This window comes from Coturnix japonica, chromosome 10, assembly GCF_001577835.2.
Source record: "Coturnix japonica isolate 7356 chromosome 10, Coturnix japonica 2.1, whole genome shotgun sequence".
NCBI lineage: Eukaryota > Metazoa > Chordata > Aves > Galliformes > Phasianidae > Coturnix > Coturnix japonica.
In genome coordinates, this window is record NC_029525.1 from 941,329 (window position 1) to 959,994 (window position 18,666).

The following is an 18,666-nucleotide window of genomic DNA, read 5'->3' on the forward strand; positions in this document are numbered from 1 at the left end:
AAACCACGCACTGTGCAGCCTCAACCATCCCCTCAACCCCCCAAAATGTGAAGTTTTCCATTGTAAGCTGAATTAAATCCTGCAGCCATGCCTTGCTGCAGCAAATGCCCTTAGCAGCACAGGGAAGACCCAGCCTTTTCCTGAGATAGCACTGATCTTTGAAACTCACCACAACACTGCAGTATGAGTTCCTCTATTTGCAGTGATCGCCATCATAAAAATTAAGGCTCAGAAGTTGTTTGCCAAGGAAAGGTCACATTGGTGGAGTAAAGGGGGGGGGGGGGAAAGAAATCCTGGTGCCTGAAGTGCCATCCTTCCCCTAAAGAGAAGTGGAGGTGTAAAACTCAAGAAAAAAGCAAATATCTCACTTGAAGCTTCTCTGAGGACCTCCTGCCTCCACCACCTGAAAACCAGAAAACGCACTGATATTGTGCAGTAAGATAAAACATATAAGCATTGTAATTATCTGCCCAGAGAGCATACGGCATGGAAATGAAACTGCCTTATATCCATTACCTTTGCTATGTGATGAGATCAACAGAAGGAAGCGTGAAAAAATGTTTAAAAATATGTTCAGTGTGGGATCACACAACTGAAGCACATCCATCATCAGGGTAATGTAATGGCACCAGGAAATGAGCTAAGTGAATTTCACATTGAAGCCCTTTTTGGTTTTTTTGAAGTGCATCTGTTTGGCTCATATCAACCTGACCCTCATCATCTAACTGGTTTTCATCTCAGACGTATGCATGTCAAGGATGCAAGAACATAAATCAAAACGGCTTCTTCGACAAGGCACTCATGGAAAACATGCCTGTGCTTCTCTTTTTGCAGCCCTGCTGAATAATCTGGATCCCAGCAGGTCCAAGCTGCAGCTCCCCATGTCAGTGGGCAGTGGATGAGATCTCACTTCAGGCTGACCCTTGATTGTCAGGTTTTGTTCGTTAGGACAAATGAAAGCAGCTGCTTTTTCACCCAGGTGGATGAGAGACACCGGAGCAAGCCAAGTACATCCACAAGGACAGTGGGTTCCTGCAGAGAATGCAGCATCCCCTGCCACTCACCTCCTGGGACCACTCAACAGTTCCACATTCAGAAACGAGGACAACACACCTCTAGGTGTGCTCACTGTGAAGCCAGGCAGCTACAGACCAACAAGCTAAGCACGTTTCTAGGGATTCCCAACAAAGATTCAAAGTGATCACTAGCTCAATTTTACAGTGGATGATGCAGGCAGAAGGCAACTCAAGCTGGAACAAGAAGATGCTGGGCAGCTTTAGTCCTACCAGTTCTGCGGGCAAACGTCCTCAGAAGCATTGGTGAAAAGAAAACCAGGCAAAGGTCCCGGCACTTGGAATTCATGTAAGGTTTTTGTTTTTATTCATACTAAAAGAATTCTGAAGTACTTCCCCCCAAATCACCCAAGCTGATGACTGCTTTGTACATCAAGCCAAGCAACCACCTCCAGCATGCTGATCTGGTTACTGATTTCACCAATCTCTACATGACTTTTCTTAAACTTTCAGTTCTCTCGCCTCTCCGAGGTTAAGTAGGTTCATTAGCCCTGCATCACATCCTGAGCAAAGCACCAGCATGAGCTGACAGAACAGAGAAGTATTCAAATCACCAAGTGACGGCACTAGGACACTTAAAGCATGAATGAGGAGAAAGGTAAAACTGATGAGGTTGGCAGTTTTGGCAAGGGAGTATGTTAAAAAAAAAAAAAAAAAAAAAAGAACAAAATAAACACCATCACTTCATGGGTTGAGTTCCAATGGTTAGGAAGAGAGAACAAGAGGGAACTTTCCAAAGGAAGTCCTGGTGCTGCTTTGAAAAGGATTGCCCTGTGCCATAAAGCTTGGACAAGAGTTGTATACAAGAAAAAGAGGAAAACTCATCTGTCTGAATCACCTGTGCCTCAGCACGGCTCTCTCCAAACAGCTGCAGGATCACCTCTGGAAGCAAATTTCTCTCTTTTCCCACACCAAAAAAAACTCACATCACAACCTCCAGCTCCCTGGTAGCACCTGCACCTCACTGGTGCTCAGCCTCAGGGATATCCAGGCTCAGGCCGCAGGGTGGACAAGAGTTTCATGTGCAATGACAACAGATTGCTGGTGCCCCCCTCCATCCTCCTCCCCAGCAGGTTGCTGGGCTGTGGAGGCAGGAATGAACGAGCTGTGCATATTTCAGACACGCTGCTGGAAAGCTCAGGCTGACGTGGAGCAGCCCGCAAACACTGGATTCTTTATGCATTTTCTGCACACACGTCGTAGGCAGCACCAGAAATACTGTACGTACAGAAAAATGTTTCACTCGTGTGATACAGAAGGGCTCTCGGTGCTGACCAGCCAAATCTGGCTTGGCTCGGGGCAGGAGTGCTTGCTCTATGATAGGGGCAATTCAGGAGCACAGATAAGTTTGTTCTCTGTGGATAAATAACCTGCACTCAAGCTCAGCCACTGTATCTCAGTGAAGGATAAAGACCTTGGTGGTAACACGCTAATATTTGTCTACTCGCTTATCATACAGAAGCCTTATTACCAAGGCTAATTGAGGCAGAGATTAGATTTCACGTGTGAAGGAACAGACAATAGCATCAGATAGGCTTTGAATACCAGTAAATAAGATAAATGCAGTGAGTTTTCCCCTTAACAATGCCTCCAAAGAGCAATGAAAGGACACAGCAGAGCAGGCAGACAGGCAGACCACCAGAACAACCTGAATGCACCCCAGTGATTTCCATGTCTCCAGTACTCACGTCTATTCTAACTTCCTCTTAGTGCTGCCAAGCCACGCACATTATTAGCGTGTCGTGTTTCTTCTATTAAGAAGCTGCAGTGCTTTCTTTTATCCTCACCTCTTCATGCAGATGTCCAAGCAGCTACAATTAGGTCAAGCCTTAATACAGAGGTCTTAAAATTCCTCTTCTTGTAGGCAAAGAGCTGAAAATGGGCACTTTCCCCCCCAACAATGAGACCTCAGCTTTCCCTTAAGCCCAGTGCTCCTATTCTTGCAAGAGCAAGTGCATTACACGTGGAGCCCTGAGACACGCTCAGCCTTCACCGCTTCCTGTCCAGAGCATGCGGCTGAACGCAGAGCAGGAAGGAGGAGGCTCAATGTGAGTTCCCAGGGCACAAAAAGGGTCCCTGCAACAGCAGACGACCTGCGCAGTGAAAGCACCGTCGTGTCCCTGGCCCCACACACAGTCCTCAAAAACAAGGATTCTCAGCAGGTTTCATTTGGTTTTGCTTTCCTAAGCAAAACAATGAAAACCACCCCAGTACCTCCAAATGAATAAAGTAGCCAATAAATCAGGAGAACAAAAGCACTTAGTTTTGGCTCATCTTCCACCAAAGCTCAATGCCCCCACTGCAGCAACATGAAGGAGAGCAGAAGTTGCAGGCAGCACTGGTCCCAACCCGCTATCGCGCTCAACTGTGCCATCCCAGCCCTAGAAAAGGAAAAAGCTAATCCTCCTCAACACTTCATCATATTTCATTGCATAGACATCACCTCACTTTGCTTGGCCAGCAGCAACTACAAATAGCCTACAGGAAGCCACTAATTTCCTGAAAAGAGGGTTAACTCAGAATCATAGGAAACAGAGACAACTGAAGCTGGTTCTAACACTTGGACAAGGCTCAGCATGTCAGGGGAGGAAAGAAAAGGCTGATCAATCACAGTGCAGGACCTGACCAGAGAACTGAAACCACACAGAATTAAAGACCCCAGTTCATACAAATCGTTAGCACAGACCTAACAAAGCACTGTGAAGTATCTTCTCCAGCACACACACCAACTGAAAAGCACAGCATGTGCTTGGGCACAGTTTTAAAGTAGAACTGCCTAAAGACTGCCCAGAAACCTCAGTCAGGGGGAGAAACAGAGCTATTTTGAGTGCCAGAGATTCTGAGCTTCTCACAAATATAAGAGTATCTCGTGATGAAATGCTCTCACCTAAACCATTGCTTCAGCAACTGAACAGTAGAAGAAAGAACCACAGGTTGAGCCACAGAAATAACATTTGACTTCTCGTTCGACTCTGCTTCCAGGAAGGCACACGCTTCGTCGCTGCAGATCTTCAAATACCACCAAGTTTATACTGCATTCTGCGCTAACAGCGTAAAAATACCACTGCTCAGGAACTCAGCAGTGCAGGGAGATCTCTCCTGCTTGTTCAAACACTTACCAGCAGTTGTGCTGACAGATCAGAGGCAAGTGGATAAGAGCTCCAATGCTGTTACTGCCAATCACTTTGCCCAAATCACCAATGCCCAAAACCACATCTATTTGTTGGGTTTGTCTGTTTGCTGTTTTAGCACACAAAATAGTGAAAATAAATGTTTTTCCCTTTCATCCACACCTGTAGAACTCCTGTCTCAAGCACTAACCTCAGCTGCAGGTGTAGCTTCCCAATGATCACAGCAACCTTATCCCGCCTCAACTTGCCAGAAAGCTGCAGCAAAAATACATCTGTTTGTGTTGTTTTTTCTTGTTTATAACGTCTACATCGCTCTTCGCTTGCAACCTCATACATTCTTACTGTTTTAATTTTACATTTTTATCAGCATCTTTAAGGCTCTTCCTCTTGTATAACTTGAGATCACTATCAAGAGGGTGACTCTGCCAGCTCAGGATGCCAATCTCCATTTCCAGCCCATTAAGAAGAAAACAGCGCCCACTTTCATCATTTTCCAAGAGTCTCCCTTCACACAGCTACAGAAGCAGCCTCTAAGCATTTATGCATCCCTTCCACACTCTCTCAGGCTTTTCCCTTCTTTGCATGACACCTACTAAACAAAATCACACAGCGAGGGCTGGAGGCGTGCCGAGACCCCACATCAACCCAAAGCTGCCTGCTGCTGTTCCACTGTCCTCCTGACAGGTCCTGTGGATGCACCTGAAATGATGAAGCTGTTTGCAACAGGTACTGTCTTTCTTATGTAAGAGCCCCTGGGATGTAACTGGCTCCAGCTGCATCTTTCCCTGGTGGCATCATGGTTAAGTTTCTCCTGGTGGAGCTGCCTTCCTCAGGATACATAAGCTTCTGGAAAAACACAAACTGTTTGGAAGTTTCAAAGCAATCTTGGTTTTAACTGTAATGAGAGAGAAGCCTCTGTACTTTTAGTTTGACCAGAAGAATGAAGGAGAGAATGGGAAAAACCTCTGCTGTTATTGTAGTCCTGATGAGAGTGGTATCTCCACCTGTACCTTCATGAGAAGGCAATAAAAACTACCATTTTTTACCTGACACACTAAGCTTGGAAACAGAACCAAAACCCTAAACGTGAGCTCTACAAACACAAGAAAATAGAAGCAGAAAAGCCATTCTACTCTGTGATATCCTTCTGGATCTCAGTGGTGCTCTTCCAACCCGCCCCTAGGTAGGCATGATGCTCTGGATGAGAAGATACCAGAAGCCCTTCTCCACCTGAAGACAAACTGCCAAGAGTTTATCAAGAATTTCCCTGAGAGACGGACTCATCCTGCACATGAAAGGTTCCAGGACAAGAAAAACAGCCTTCGCTCAAGGAAAAGTCCTGGTTAACTCCGGTTTGAAAGCACGGGCTGGTGCTTTGATGCGCTGCCAGCAGTCGCCTCCAGCAAGGAAGCCTGAGATGAGTCACAGCACCAGCAGAAGGAACTTGCCAATCTGGATTGAAAAGCAGGAACAGAACTTTGCATTTTCTCCCCGCTTTTCCTCCTCGCTCTGCCATATTCATTCCTGCACAGTAATTCTGAGTAATTGCATGCTGCAGACCAGCAAAAGAGAAACACACCGCAGAGGCAGGGAGGATCTGCCAAGCAGCGCTTTCTTTTTTTCCTAAAAGGAGAAAAATTGAGACAAGATTGTGTTAAAGGTCCAAAGGGTTTTTACCAACTTGTACGAATTCCAGTCTGCATTACAGTTTATTGCATTCCACACCTGCAGAACTACAAGCCAAAAGCTCACACTGCTTCTGCATCGCCTCTTTAAATACTATTTCCCCTAATCTGAGTTAGTTCATACATAAAACCAGAAAGAAGCTTCTCAATCCCAAAAACAACCTCAAGAAAAAGAAGTGTAGCCCCGGTCTGCTCACAGAGTAGGGACAAAACACGTCCCAGATTGATCCACTTTCCATTCACAGAAAACATATGGCTGAAAGCAGTCTTTCTTTTCTGAAATACTGTATTTTAGACTGAAAACCATCCCACGGTTCTTTCATCACACCAGATCCCTATTGCTCATCGTTTGAGAGCCGTGCATCCCCTTGCCTCGTTCAAACCACTGTCCCAACCTACTGCAATTCAAAACTCTACTGAAGGAACAGCAGTACCAACACATCTTCGGTCTTCCCAGCTCCACTTGGCAATGCTGGTAACAGAATTACTAATTCAACACATTTCTTATTTACAACCAACCAAAACTGTAAATATCATCTGCTGCTCCAGAAGAGCATTTGCAATCTCACTCCGTGTGCCCTGATTGTTTTATCTATCCAGCTCAACTAGTAATTTAAAGGAAACTGTGCTGGATGCTCTAATTGACCCTGTTCCCTTCCTTCCCCAGTCTGTCTCTATAATTAGTCCTTTTCCAGCTCAGCCTCGCAAACAGCAACAAGACCTTGTGCAGCCACACCCTGCAGACCACAGCAACTGGCTCACATTGTATGACCAGATCAGCATGCGGACCAGCTGCTTTGGGACACAAGAAGTAGGGAAAAAAAGCCCCAAAACAGCAAGAATGAATGTACCTCCATCACCTTCCAGTGTGAAATGTGGCAGCCGACCCAAAGAAAAACGTCACTTGCAACGTTCATCTGTTGGGCATCCCTCCTAAGAATGTGAGCCAAAGCAATAAGTATTGCTTTTATTGCTAATAAATAAGCTCACCTCAAAGTAAAATCCAGTTGCACAACTAGCACTGAACTCACATTCGTATGACATGCACCACTTCATATCTGAACACACAGAGAACGATGCAGCTATGCATCCAGTAAGGCACCAGGAGGACACACACCTTATTTGCTTCAGGAATTGGAAGGCACGTAGAGAATGAGGAAGGAAAATAAAACATGAAAAAAATAGTCTTATCAGCAACCAAGAAGTATTTGCTTCCCCCCTTGCTGCTACAATAGGCTGACCAACGTTTTCTTTATGCTCAGGTATGGGTGCAGCAAAGAGCAGCTTTCTGCTCCCATCTTCCCATTGGACTCTGCAGCTTCGAACCCTTTGCCACCATCCTGCACACAGAGTGCACCGCAGGGCGCTTTGTCTCACAGAGCTTTCTGAAGATGCATTAGCATCACTGCCTACTTGCTGTCTAATTGCAGCTGAGACTGAAATCCTCCTCTTCAAATTCATCAGCACACAAGCTAAATATGTATGATTCTAGCATTTCAGAGCTATAGCACACAAATCTGCATACTTCCAGAACTACCCCCACAGCACTCACTGATTTCAAAATGAGGTTTTTAGCTTTGTGAAACATGAAGATTGCACAGAGTGGAATCCTAAAGGACTGCCAGTGGAAAATGCCCCACACTGCCCAGACTCAGGCTCGCCCCGCGCCACTAAAACCTTTATAATTACATGTCACAGCTCAATTTTCACACAGGGTGAGAGCCAGAGCCCATCTACTTTTCTCTATGATCAAACCAGACATGCTTCTAAGTACAGATTAATTCCATCTCAAGTGGGAAGATTCTCACCTTTGTCTCCCTCCTGCTTCAGAAGTCTCTGTGCTTGTAACTCCGCAATCTACATCTGCAAATCTGCCAACCTCGTATCTTAACATAAAAATGCCCAACACAGCCTCAGTTATGAATGAACACAGAGAATGAGAGAAGAAGGAAGAGTAGTGATGGTGGGAGAAGGTTGAGACCTCATTGCAGCCTTCCAGTACCTAAAGGGAGCCTACAAACAGGAGGGGAATCAACTCTTTACAAGGGTAGATAACGGCAGGACAAGTGAAAATGGTTTTAAGTTGAGGGAGAGGAGATTTAGGTTGGATATCAGAGGGAAGTTCTTTATCAAGAGAGTGGTGAGGTGCTGGAACAGGCTGCCCAGAGAGGCTGTAGATGACCCATCCCTGGAAGTGTTCAAGGCCAGGTTGGATGAGGCCCTGGGCAGCCTGATCTGCTATTAGATATGGAGGTTGGCAGCCCTGGCTGCGGAAGCTGGCCAAGACATTGATCCTTGAGGTCCCTTCCAACCCAAGCCATTCTATGCTTCTATGAAAAGAAGAAAACTCCTCCCTCATTGAAAGCATATGCTCAGCCTCATCTTAAAATCAACTCCAACATCCCCATGCAGCTGTAAACAATGCTTTATAATGGACACACCAGTATGACTTCACTGCAGTGGTCACTCCTCCTGCTCATCCTGCAGCATCTTGTCTGGAGACATGATGAGTCTGACATAAAGAAGCTCGAGGGCTCTGAGAAAAGGTCACATCAAGATGCAGAAAAGCGCATTCTGCAAGCAGGAATTCTGACATTTAGAAATTTAAATGGCAGCTGACAGGAGTGTCATCAATAACAGCAGGATCTAAACCTGTAATGATTCTTCACCTAAGGAAAACTGTTCATGCTTTTTGGATACTTGTCCCCCCTGCCCCCTGTAAGAAAAGCACGCAGCCTAATGCCCCCAGAAAACCGACGCAGAAGGAGAGGAAGACATTCCAGATCAAAAGCTTTTTGAGTCCGTACTCAAGTAGATTCAACTCATAAAGCACACAGGAAAAAAATGCACCCGAAACGCTTTAAATCCATGTCTACACGTTGAGTTTTAATTTCAAAAGCCCCTTTTTTATTTGAATGAAGAAGCGCTCCTTCAAGGATTTCACTTATACTAGAAATAAACATAATGCAAGAGACAAGATTGCAATCTTCCCACCAAGCAGCAGACATGGAGCTTTAACTTGAGGCTTAGGTGAGGCTTTTTTATGTATAATTGGAAGTCGTCCATATTCAGCACCAGAGAGCTCCCATCGGGGCCATCCATCACCTGCATGAAACTTCTCCCTCAGCTTTAATCCCAGCTTCCTCAGGTTCCTGGACAAACCAACCATGAGAGCAGTGTGAGTACTTACATGCAAGGAGGACAGCAGCACTAACGGGCAGCAAACCAGAAGAGGAAACCTTAACAGAGCACACAAACCCCAACAACTGAGCAGCTCTGCAACAGATGATGCTCTTCTTTTTCCCCTGCTCCAGTTTTCAGATATCTTTCCTAACCGTAAAGACATGAATCGATGAATTCTTAGCACCACAAGACGGTATGCCCTTTGCTGGTCATTTTTTTGTCCTGTATTCCATTGTTTTTCCCCCATTCACTGGGTGTTCTATTCATTTTCCCTCGTGTTCATCACATTGTTCACGGCAGCTGAATAGCAACTGCTCTGGAGTGGTATTTAAATGAAACAAATGGTGGCAGAGGGATAGGAACAGAACATGAGCTCATATACATACAGTGAATCTAAGCTTAGAAACTATACTTTCAAAGGCAAGCCTTTCGTTCCCATTTGGTAATTAAAAAGGGATTTGAGTGTGAAACAACACATACAAATCCACAGCACTTGTACAGAGTGGTAGGGGTAAGCAATGGGCAATCACTGCAAGTAATCTTGCTTGGTAATTTATTGCCTAGAGCTAAAATTACAGTCCTGCAAGAAGAAATAATACTGCTGAAGGTTAATAAATTCCTTAACCAAATCACTTCATGTAGCAGTGAGCTCAGAGATGTGTTTGGAGAAGCACCACCATCAGCCTTGAGCCAGGCCATGTGTTGCAGGGAATTTTACACTGCCTCAAGTGGAACGAGATGGGGGCAATGCAGAAAAAGTTACTTCTGGTTCAGAAAATCCTACCTACAGACTCCTCAAATTCCTTTTGGATAGTTCACTGTGATTTAGTCACTATCTTAAGATTCTGTACCAGCATTAAGTTCCCAACTAGCAACACGCAGCTTTCCACCTTCAGCTGGCAAGGAAACCCCCACGTTCCCCAGCACACAACCAACTGGCCTCAACATGACCTATTTCAAGCATTTCTGGCTCTGCCTCCACCCCTGTACTGAGCCCAGCCACAGAAGGCCCACACAAAACAAACCCTTTTCTCAGGGATTTATCTGCAGCAAGCAAACGTGACCTGACCTCTGCTCTGCACTGCCTCGCTATCTCGGAGCGTACCTCGGAGGCACGGGGAAGCATCTCCGGGTGAGATTATCCGAGGCAATGGCCGTGGTGAACCAGTCTGCTCCCCTGACACGAAATGCAAGTGTGTGCCTGTAAGGATTATCAGTGCAACAGTTTCCCCATGAAACACGGCAGGACAGGCACATCACGCGTGCCCTTCTTGCTCACTGCCGTGTTCCATCTCACTGCACGATGGCCCAAATCCAGAGCTGGCTGCCTCTCTGCTGCATCCTCCTCCGGCTCCAGCAAGCCCTGAGCCAGCACTACCTTTATTCCCTGATGAAAAGTAACAGAATAACAAAGCTCCTGCTTTGAAATGACGTCTGCCAAAATCCCTCTTCAAACAGGAGCTGTTCAGCTCTCCTCGCCACCAGGAGCGGCAACAGAACCAACGTAATTACCCTCCGTAATTACCCTCCACTCGCTGACTGATGGGCAAACTGGGGCTTCAACACACACACACAGCTCTTAATTCCTCAAAGAAATCTCCAAAAGGATGGTTTACAAACAGAACCTCGCTCTTCCAACAGCACTAATTCTGAAGCCTTAAAAGTTGCTCCACATCCTTTTAATCAAGCACTACATTTCCAATGATCCATTGCGTTCGATGCTTGGGTTTGCTTTTTGTTTTTTTGGGTGGTTGTTTTTGGTTTTTTTTTCTTTGCACCTAATGGGACAGCATTCCACAACCATTAAATCACCCCGTAACTCCTTCCAGGGGAGGCTGTTGTCCTACACACCCAACAAGCACAAACCAATGTAACTGTTCCTTACCTCAGACAAGTCTTGCAAAACTAAAACCAGCAGCATTATTGAGGGTTGTGCTCCAGCCTACACACCTACAAAAGAACAGTAGGCCCATGGAAGTCATCTAAAGTCAATATTTTAAGTCAACTGGTTTAAGTTCATCGCTCAAAACAAAACCAACACGGAGATGTGGGATACAATAAAAGAACTCTCGGCCATCTATCAAGAGCATTCGTTACATGGGTTGGCGTGGTGCATGTTTTTCCATGCAAGAATTTTTCCAAGATGGGTTAGACCCTCCGCTTCCATTAGCGCTCAGCCACCACCGGTTGACGCATGGTACCTGGGACCGCGCTCCTTTCTAAAGGACATTCAGCACAACCAACGCAATGCAGCCCTGAGATTTCAATGAGAAGCCAGCACAAAGGCTGTCAGGTTACCTGTGTTTGACAGACCAACATCCCGAGAGGGAGCGACTCTACAATGTCATTTTGCAGCTCACCAGGTGAGAGATTAGCAAATGAGATTCGTAACTGACAGAGAAGGCCATAGAAATGTTTCCTTTTTGTTGTTGCTGTTTTTAACATGAGTAAAGGCTTTCTCATCTTGCGGCTCTTGTCCCATTTCATTTCAAAGGCTTCACTCAGGCAGTCAGTCACAAAGGCAGAACGAAAACCAGAAAATGCAAGTGCACAAGTTGCCACTAATCCCCCTGCAGCCCACCACAGCGGCACGTGAGCCAGCAGCAGTGCCCCACAGCCACTGCAAGTCCCACCCCAAAGCCTACCAGGCTTCATCAAAAGTCCGATGATTAACAACAGCCATCAGGAGGAAACCAATGAAACCCAGCAAACTTGGAAACAATTCTCGTTTGGAGGCTTTGCCTCCTTAGGGGAAGATGGGCTTGGGACAAGACCCAACCCCATCTATGACAAAGCACAGGGCTCTCAGAATACCCTGAAAGTGGCTGACAATGGACACCACCAGGCTGCTGAGCAAGTCAGAACCAGAGAGCTGATCCAGCTGAGAGCGATCTCCTTTCCCTCGGCCATTAAATGCAGCCAGCTCAGATCCGCTTTCAGCAGAAGCTGGCAGCTGGATCGGCTTAATGGCATCAGGACAGCGCGGTGCCAGCAGCACAGACCTGCGTGCATCGAGCGGAACGATGCGCTCCCATTGAAGCTTCCTGACCAAGGTCAGGGGTTGGGGATAACCCCGCTGTCCTCGGACTGAATCCATCTGAATCATGGAGCCCAGAGGTTCACTTCCCCTCCCACTGCCACCCAAAATGTTAAGGATGACCAATGCAAACCAGCAACTGCATGAGCAGGATTTTGGAGCAGAAGCTTCACTGTAAAGGAAAACATCTAGAAACAACAATACACAATTGGGCAGCATCGAGCTTGTGGTTTAAATGAACAAAAGCATTTCTCACACTTCTCATTCACCTGTAAGAGCTTCCCATAGGCACCTGCTACACGACTCCTCCCCACACACAGCTAACAGAGCTGGCATTTGAAGACATTGCAATCAGCTCAGGGCTTTAGACAACTGTAGGCCAGGAGATGTTCTCCTTTGGAACACTTTCTGAGGATGCGCAGTTTGCTGAGCTTGCTTTTAGATTTTCAGCTTCCCATACACACAGGTTAAAGCACTCACCACAATCACACAAGCAAGAAACGTAACACCGTGATGTACGTACGACCTGCCGAACACAGCAGCAAGGTAACACTGAGTCCAGCAGAGAAAACGAAGCCTATAGCATTTACTTTTTATCTCCTGCATCGTCTTCTGTCAGGAGACTCCCAGTTTACACAGCTAAGTCCCGGACACCTGTGCTTTCCAACAGCTACCCAAACCTACAGACAAATCCTACTAGCAGCAAACAAACATCCACAATCACAACCCCAATGGGGATGCGGTGGTGATGCTCTGCATTCCCCCTTGCAGCCATCGAACCTGAGAGCGCAGCACAGCGTTTGCAAACGCCAACACGTAGCAGGAAGTGCGAGCAATGTGCGGGCTGCTGCTCGTAGCCAGGAGCCTTCCAGACACAGGCAAAGATCTCTCATTATCTGGCTCTTGCCTGAAGGAATGCTCGAGAACGTATCAAATTTGCAAACTTTAAGCCACGTTTACTTTCAGAAAAGAAAGAAATCCCGTTCACTTAAGAGGGAGTGAGGCAAATGTAAGCATGCAGGACCGCAGCCTGAGAAAATCAGGCAGCTCTTTTAAACCTGCACAGAATGAGCTCCTGACACGGAGCCCTGTGTGCAGCCCTGCCCCCCCGGCTGCACTGCTCGCTGCTGTCAGCCTGGCAGAGGGCAGCCCACCCCTCCGTGCAGCAGCCAGCAGCCCTCCTGCAGCACTCGGTTCGTGGCAGTGCTGCTCAGGGCTTCACACGCAGAAGGAACTGTGATTCTGTGTTAGTTATAAAGGAGCTGGGAGCAGGAATCTACAAATCCCGTCAGACCAGATATGACACTTCAACAGCAAGGCTCGGCAGCACTGCTTCCCCCTGATAAATGTACATTCACAGCAATTACACCCAGCGGTTTGAACAGGACCCTGCTCCGTCGGTGCGGTGCCAGGCAGTGGGGACGAGGAGTGGTGCTTCCCTGTGCTCGCAGCACTCCCCCTGTTGACTCACGGGCGAGTCGGAGGATCCCTACCAGGATCCTGGGGATCCGGAGACATCCCTGGGGAAATCAAGGGGCAGGCAATGAGGAGCTGCGGTGCAGCCGCACCTCGCAATGGGCAGCACTGAGGCTGCACAGGTAACCCCGGGTTTCACGTTTCCCAGGCGCCTGACCTCACATGCTTAACATTCTCAGAGATTTTCTTGCAGAAGGGCTGAACACTCACCAAAATGGCCACGGTAACGATAACTCAGGAAGGTGACATTTAGGTGTTCATTGGAACGCGAGAGAAAGAAGCTCAGTATCAGCATGAGAGACAACAGCTACGGCTGCCCCAGATGGGCACAGAACACAATGCCTGACCATGGGCTGTTCATCCAACACACCATCCTCACTGCTGCACCATGAGCATCACGCCGTGCCAACTGAGCAGGGGACAAAGCTGCTGGGCCGTGTGTCACATCGCTCAGCTGTGCCAGTCCCAAACCTCACAGAGAAGAGCAGGGCCAGGAGCGAGGTGAACCTCTGCCATCATCACTATGGGATGCGGCTCCCACCTCCTGCTCTGTGCTGCCAGGACACCGAGCTGCCGACACCTGCGAAGCACAGCGCTGTGCAGGGCCAGCGGGGATGGCTGGGGGGAGGGAGCAGCAAAATTCCTCCTGGATTTTGGAAAATTCCAGAAAGAGACGGTGCCCAGAGTGCAGCCTGAAAGTAATGGGGGCAGGGGGTGACACGGGGACGGGAGAACTGGGGTGGAAAGGGCCACACAGGGGTGGGAACAGAGATAAAGGGCTGCTTGCAGCGACAAGGAGGGGAGGATGCAGAAGGTATGGGGAGAATATTGACACGGGGGGATACAGACACGGGTGGGAACATGAACACGGGTGGGGCTGGGGGGCTGACAGAGGGCAAACCAGCGGCGGTATAAGGGCGAGTAGAGAAGGTGCGGGGCCGCATACAGACGCGGGGATGGAGGCGTAGTGCTGCTATACGCAGAAGGGCCGCACGCGGACGCGCCGTGCAGATGCAGGGCAGCCCTGCAGCCCCGGGGCCGCCCGCCGTCCCCGCCCGGCGCGGCTCGGACCGACCCTGGGCACGGCCGGGGGCGCAGCTCGGAGCCGCTGGGAGCGGAGCCGCCGCCCGTTCCCCGTGCCGGGCTGTGCGGACACGGAGCTCCTCGTCCCGCCTCGCCCCGCTCGGCTCCCGGCGCAGATGGCGGCTGTCAGCCCGCACGGACCGCTCCCCGCCGCCCCCCGCTCGCAACAAAGGCCCCACCGCGCCGGGGCGGGGGGTACCGCGATACCCCCCCACCGCCCCTCACCGCACCCGTCCCCTCCCGGCCGTGACTCCGCCGCTCGGTGCTCACCTGGCCCCGGGTCTCGCCGCGGGTGTGACCGCTCAGCAGCGCGGGGGGCGGATCGCGCCGCTCTGAGGAGCGCGCCGCCACCGGGACGGACCGGGAGCGCGGGGAGCGCGAGGAGCCCGGCCCGCCCCGCACGGCCCCGCCTGGCCCCGCCCCGCACGGCTCGCGTTACGACACCCCGCCGCGCTGCTTTACGGCGGCGCCCGGTAACCGGGCGATGAGGCGGCAGGTGAGCGGCGTCGCGCGGAGGGGCGCGGGGCGGCGGGAGCGGGAGGCGTGTGGAGCCGGGAGGGAACGGCCCGGCCTGTGCAGTGCCGGGCACACAGCGGCATAACGCCGGGCACACAGCGGCATAACGCCGGGCATGTCGCCGCTGGGAAGCAAGGCAGCGGGAAGGAGCTGTGGGGTTTGTGTGTAACGTGTGAGTGCGGCATGTGCCACACAGGGCCGGGCCGGCTGCTGCCCCGCGGTCTGCCGTCTCGGGCAGCGTATTTCTAATTGAAATCCGGGAAGCTGACGGTAACCGGCAGAATGCTTACCTGCGGTGAGCCCTGCTTTGGGGCAGACCTTCCTGCCTCACCGAATTAGCGGAATCCCAAGCAGGAAGCCAACGAGCTGCCCCACGGCACGGGGCTGCTTCGTGTGTCACCCTGTGGGGCCTCAGTTCCCTTCAGTCACCGCTGCTGTGCTCAGCCTGCACAGGACACGCACCCAGCACAGCACCGTTATGGTGCCAATGAGGATCCTTCAAATACAGCTCTGTGAGACTCAGCCTGCTGCCTGCTGCCTGCTGGGAAGGGACGTGGGATGTTTGTGGCTCTGTACCTTGTCAAAGCTGTCAAACCTTTTCTGTTTTCCAGCTTGTGAAGTGTCCCAGAGCACGGTGGCCCCACTGGGTGCAGGATGGACCCTGTGGTTCTCAGTTACATGGACAGCTTGCTGAGGCAGTCAGACGTTGCCCTGCTGGATCCTCCCAACTGGCTCAACGATCACATCATTGGCTTTGCCTTTGAGTACTTTGCCAACGACCAGTTCCAAGAATTTGGCGATCAGATTTCCTTTATCAGCCCCGAAGTGGCTCAGTTCATCAAATGTGCCCTTAGTCAGGAAGAAATAGCCATATTCCTTCAGCCTCTGGACTTGCTCCACAAGAAGCTGGTGTTCCTGCCCATCAATGATAACTCCAGCCAGGCAGCAGGGGGCACCCACTGGAGCTTACTGGTTTACTTCAGGGACAAAAAGTGCTTTGCCCATTATGATTCCCACAGCAAGTGCAACTCTGCCCATGCCAAGCAAGTGGCAGGGAAACTGGAGGCCTTTCTGGGGAAAAGAGGAGGCAAAGCAACCTTTGTGGAGGAGAAAGCACCGGCCCAGCAGAACAGCTACGACTGCGGGATGTACGTGATCTGCAATGCTGAGGTGCTGTGCCAGGGGTACTTCAGGGGACAGCAGGAGCCTCTGCTACAGCTCCTCACCCCTTCCTACATCACACAGAAGAGAAGCGAGTGGAAAGCTCTCATTACCAAGCTTGCACAGAAGTGTTCTGGGTGCTCCCAAGTCACTGCTCTCAGTGCCTGAGGGAGGCGCCCACACTCAGGATTTTCCCCTTGAGAAGAATGTAACCCCTTCAGCATGGTCACAACCCACAGTGCCCTCTTCACAAAGCCTTACTCTCCTCTGGAAGTCACCAGCCTTTCAGCTTCCCACCAATGAAGTCACTTGGCTTGCAAAGAAATCTCCCTGTCCGTGCTCATTTGTACACTTATTGCTGTGGCAAAATGGGGTGCTAAAGAGGCTTCACCTTTGCCCAGCAAGCAATGCACCCTCATTAGGTGGCTTTAATTATCTGGGGGCATTGCTGCTCCTGCCTGGTTTAGCAGTGCCCATTAAAGCTGAGCACAGAATGCTTTATTGTGGACAGCCCTCATCTGCACCTCCAGCTCCGGGTGTTTGCAGCGGCAATGCTGGAGTTCCCCCAAACACTTGACACTGAGATATCTCCAGTGGTCAGACTCAAAGGGAAATGCTGCAGTGAACTGCAGAACGGGGCAAAAATCAGTGTGCTACAGATAGCTACAGGCAGCTACTCCAGGCCTGTATGAAGGTAGCTTTACTTTTTTCTTCTTTTTTTTTTTTCCTCCTTCTCCACCCCTGCTTGTTCTGATTACACATTGAAGCTTCTAGAAGATGAGTAGGTGAAAAGGAAAACAACTGAGAATAACAGCTCCTAGGAAAGGAAGTTTAGTTGAAATGGAAAGCGATGCTCTGTCTTTGAAGTTGTTTTTCCCCTCATGATTTTAGGTCACCTCCATTTTGGGGGAGGGTACTGCACCATTCCTCAACCCTCGTTATCATTTGCTGTGCTTTCTGTAGCACAAAAACAGTTATATTACCCCAATTTAAAAAAAAAAAAAAGGACAAAAGGGGCAGAATTTGAGGGACAAAAGCCAAAGATATGTTGTATCTTATATGTTATGTCTCCTTGAAGCTCGAGATGGTGGTCCCCAATATCCCGTCACGATCGGCACGCTCAGAACATACAGGTGCCAACTGGATCGAGGAAATCCAGGCTAAAAACAACCCTCAGAAAGGCAGAGGGGTTCCTTTAACCTGCATCTCCCCACACATCCCATTTGCAGCACCAGCACAGCACAGCCATGGCCAGCTGTAGTGTGGGGCACAAGTGTCTTCAGCTCCCCTTGTTTTTAAGTAAGTAGATGCAGCCTGACAGACTGCTCCAAATACACACAGAACGGAGCTCCCAGCCGTTACCAAAGGCGAGCAGCCGGCAGCGTGCAGCTTTCCTCCCTGGGAAATCACTTCCACTGCTCAGATGGATTCAAACACCCCAAGCGGCATCAAGTCTCTTGCTGAGGGAATTTCCTTTGGAGCGAGGGTCCTGCGTGGCCATTCTCCAGGTGACACCTCTGCACCCCACAGTGCAGTCACTTCTCAGAGATTCTGCAGATGAGCTGCATGTTTAATGCCAACAAATACTTCTGTCTGGTGCGACAGCACTAACTCCCCATCTGCACCCAAACAGGAGGAGTGGATGAAGGAATAGAACTCCTGGGTCTCTTCTTTCTTGGGAGAACCACAAATAAAACTTAAAGTAAAACTTGCGCTTGACTGAGTCGTGGTATTTACACCAGCACCTATCAGCACAGCGGTGCCCAGCTGTCCCACCCTATGTTCCTGCACATTGTACTGGGGGCTCTGACCTGCTGCTGGAGTCCTCCACTTCCCAGTCACCGCTCCTGCAGCTGGTAAAGCAAAGTGGCACTGCAGCAAGCACAGGAACTGCGTGGTGTGATCAAGGTATTGCTTTAGGGGGGGATTTAGAGCAGAGTGGGCAGAGGGGAGGCTGTGACCAGGCACTGCTGGGGGACATGAGGATCAGAGGTGGTGGGAGAGGGGCTTGTGGAGCACCTGTCTGAAGGCTGTGACACACGGCTGCCTCCCGAGCCACCTCTGTCCTGGAAGGAGGGCAGGGCTGCCAGAGATGGCCAGGCTGCCAAGGAGGATTGGTGCACCCTGAGCTTTTACGTGGTGTTTCTTTACACAAAGAAAAGCAAATAGGTCCAACCCGGGCGTCATCGAGAGCAAACAGGCACAGAGCAGGCAGGCAAACACCTGGAGGAGAAAACAGTCTGTTTCCAGCAGAAAGGAGCCCAGGCCTTGAGGAGCAGCACCCCACCATGGGTGGGATCCATCCTGGGACCCCATACAGA

At 49.7% G+C, this 18,666-nt stretch overlaps 2 protein-coding genes across 14 annotated transcripts in view; one reads left to right on the forward strand and one right to left on the reverse strand.

The window, feature by feature from the left end:
• MYO9A (myosin IXA) overlaps positions 1-15,052 on the reverse strand; it is a 156,162-nt gene extending 141,110 nt beyond the window's left edge. For 8 of the 11 annotated variants that reach the window (XM_015872537.2, XM_032446951.1, XM_015872544.2 and 5 more), the window contains exon 1: positions 14,939-15,051. The gene's annotated coding sequence lies outside the window, so the exon portion shown is untranslated. Of the gene's footprint in view, positions 1-14,938 lie in introns of all 11 variants that reach the window. The other 3 variants (XM_015872538.2, XM_015872539.2, XM_015872535.2) reach the window with 1 other exon arrangement.
• A 37-nt stretch (positions 15,053-15,089) lies between these two features.
• Positions 15,090-18,057, forward strand: SENP8 (SUMO peptidase family member, NEDD8 specific). 3 transcript variants are annotated; one of them, XM_015872546.1, is made up of 2 exons: positions 15,090-15,164; positions 15,796-18,057. In XM_015872546.1, the coding sequence occupies exon 2, from the start codon at positions 15,839-15,841 to the stop codon at positions 16,511-16,513; it is 675 nt and encodes a 224-aa protein (XP_015728032.1). In that variant the 5' UTR covers positions 15,090-15,164; positions 15,796-15,838; the 3' UTR covers positions 16,514-18,057. The 3 variants fall into 3 exon arrangements, with proteins under 3 accessions (XP_015728032.1, XP_015728033.1, XP_015728034.1); XM_015872547.2 differs by lacking the exon at positions 15,090-15,164 and adding an exon at positions 15,193-15,356; XM_015872548.2 differs by lacking the exon at positions 15,090-15,164 and adding an exon at positions 15,193-15,349.
• Positions 18,058-18,666: the final 609 nt, after the last annotated feature.

Excerpts from the sequence above, each read along its gene's own strand:
- SENP8 (XM_015872546.1), top strand. The coding sequence starts at position 15,839 with ATGGACCCTGTGGTTCTCAGTTACATGGACAGCTTGCTGAGGCAGTCA.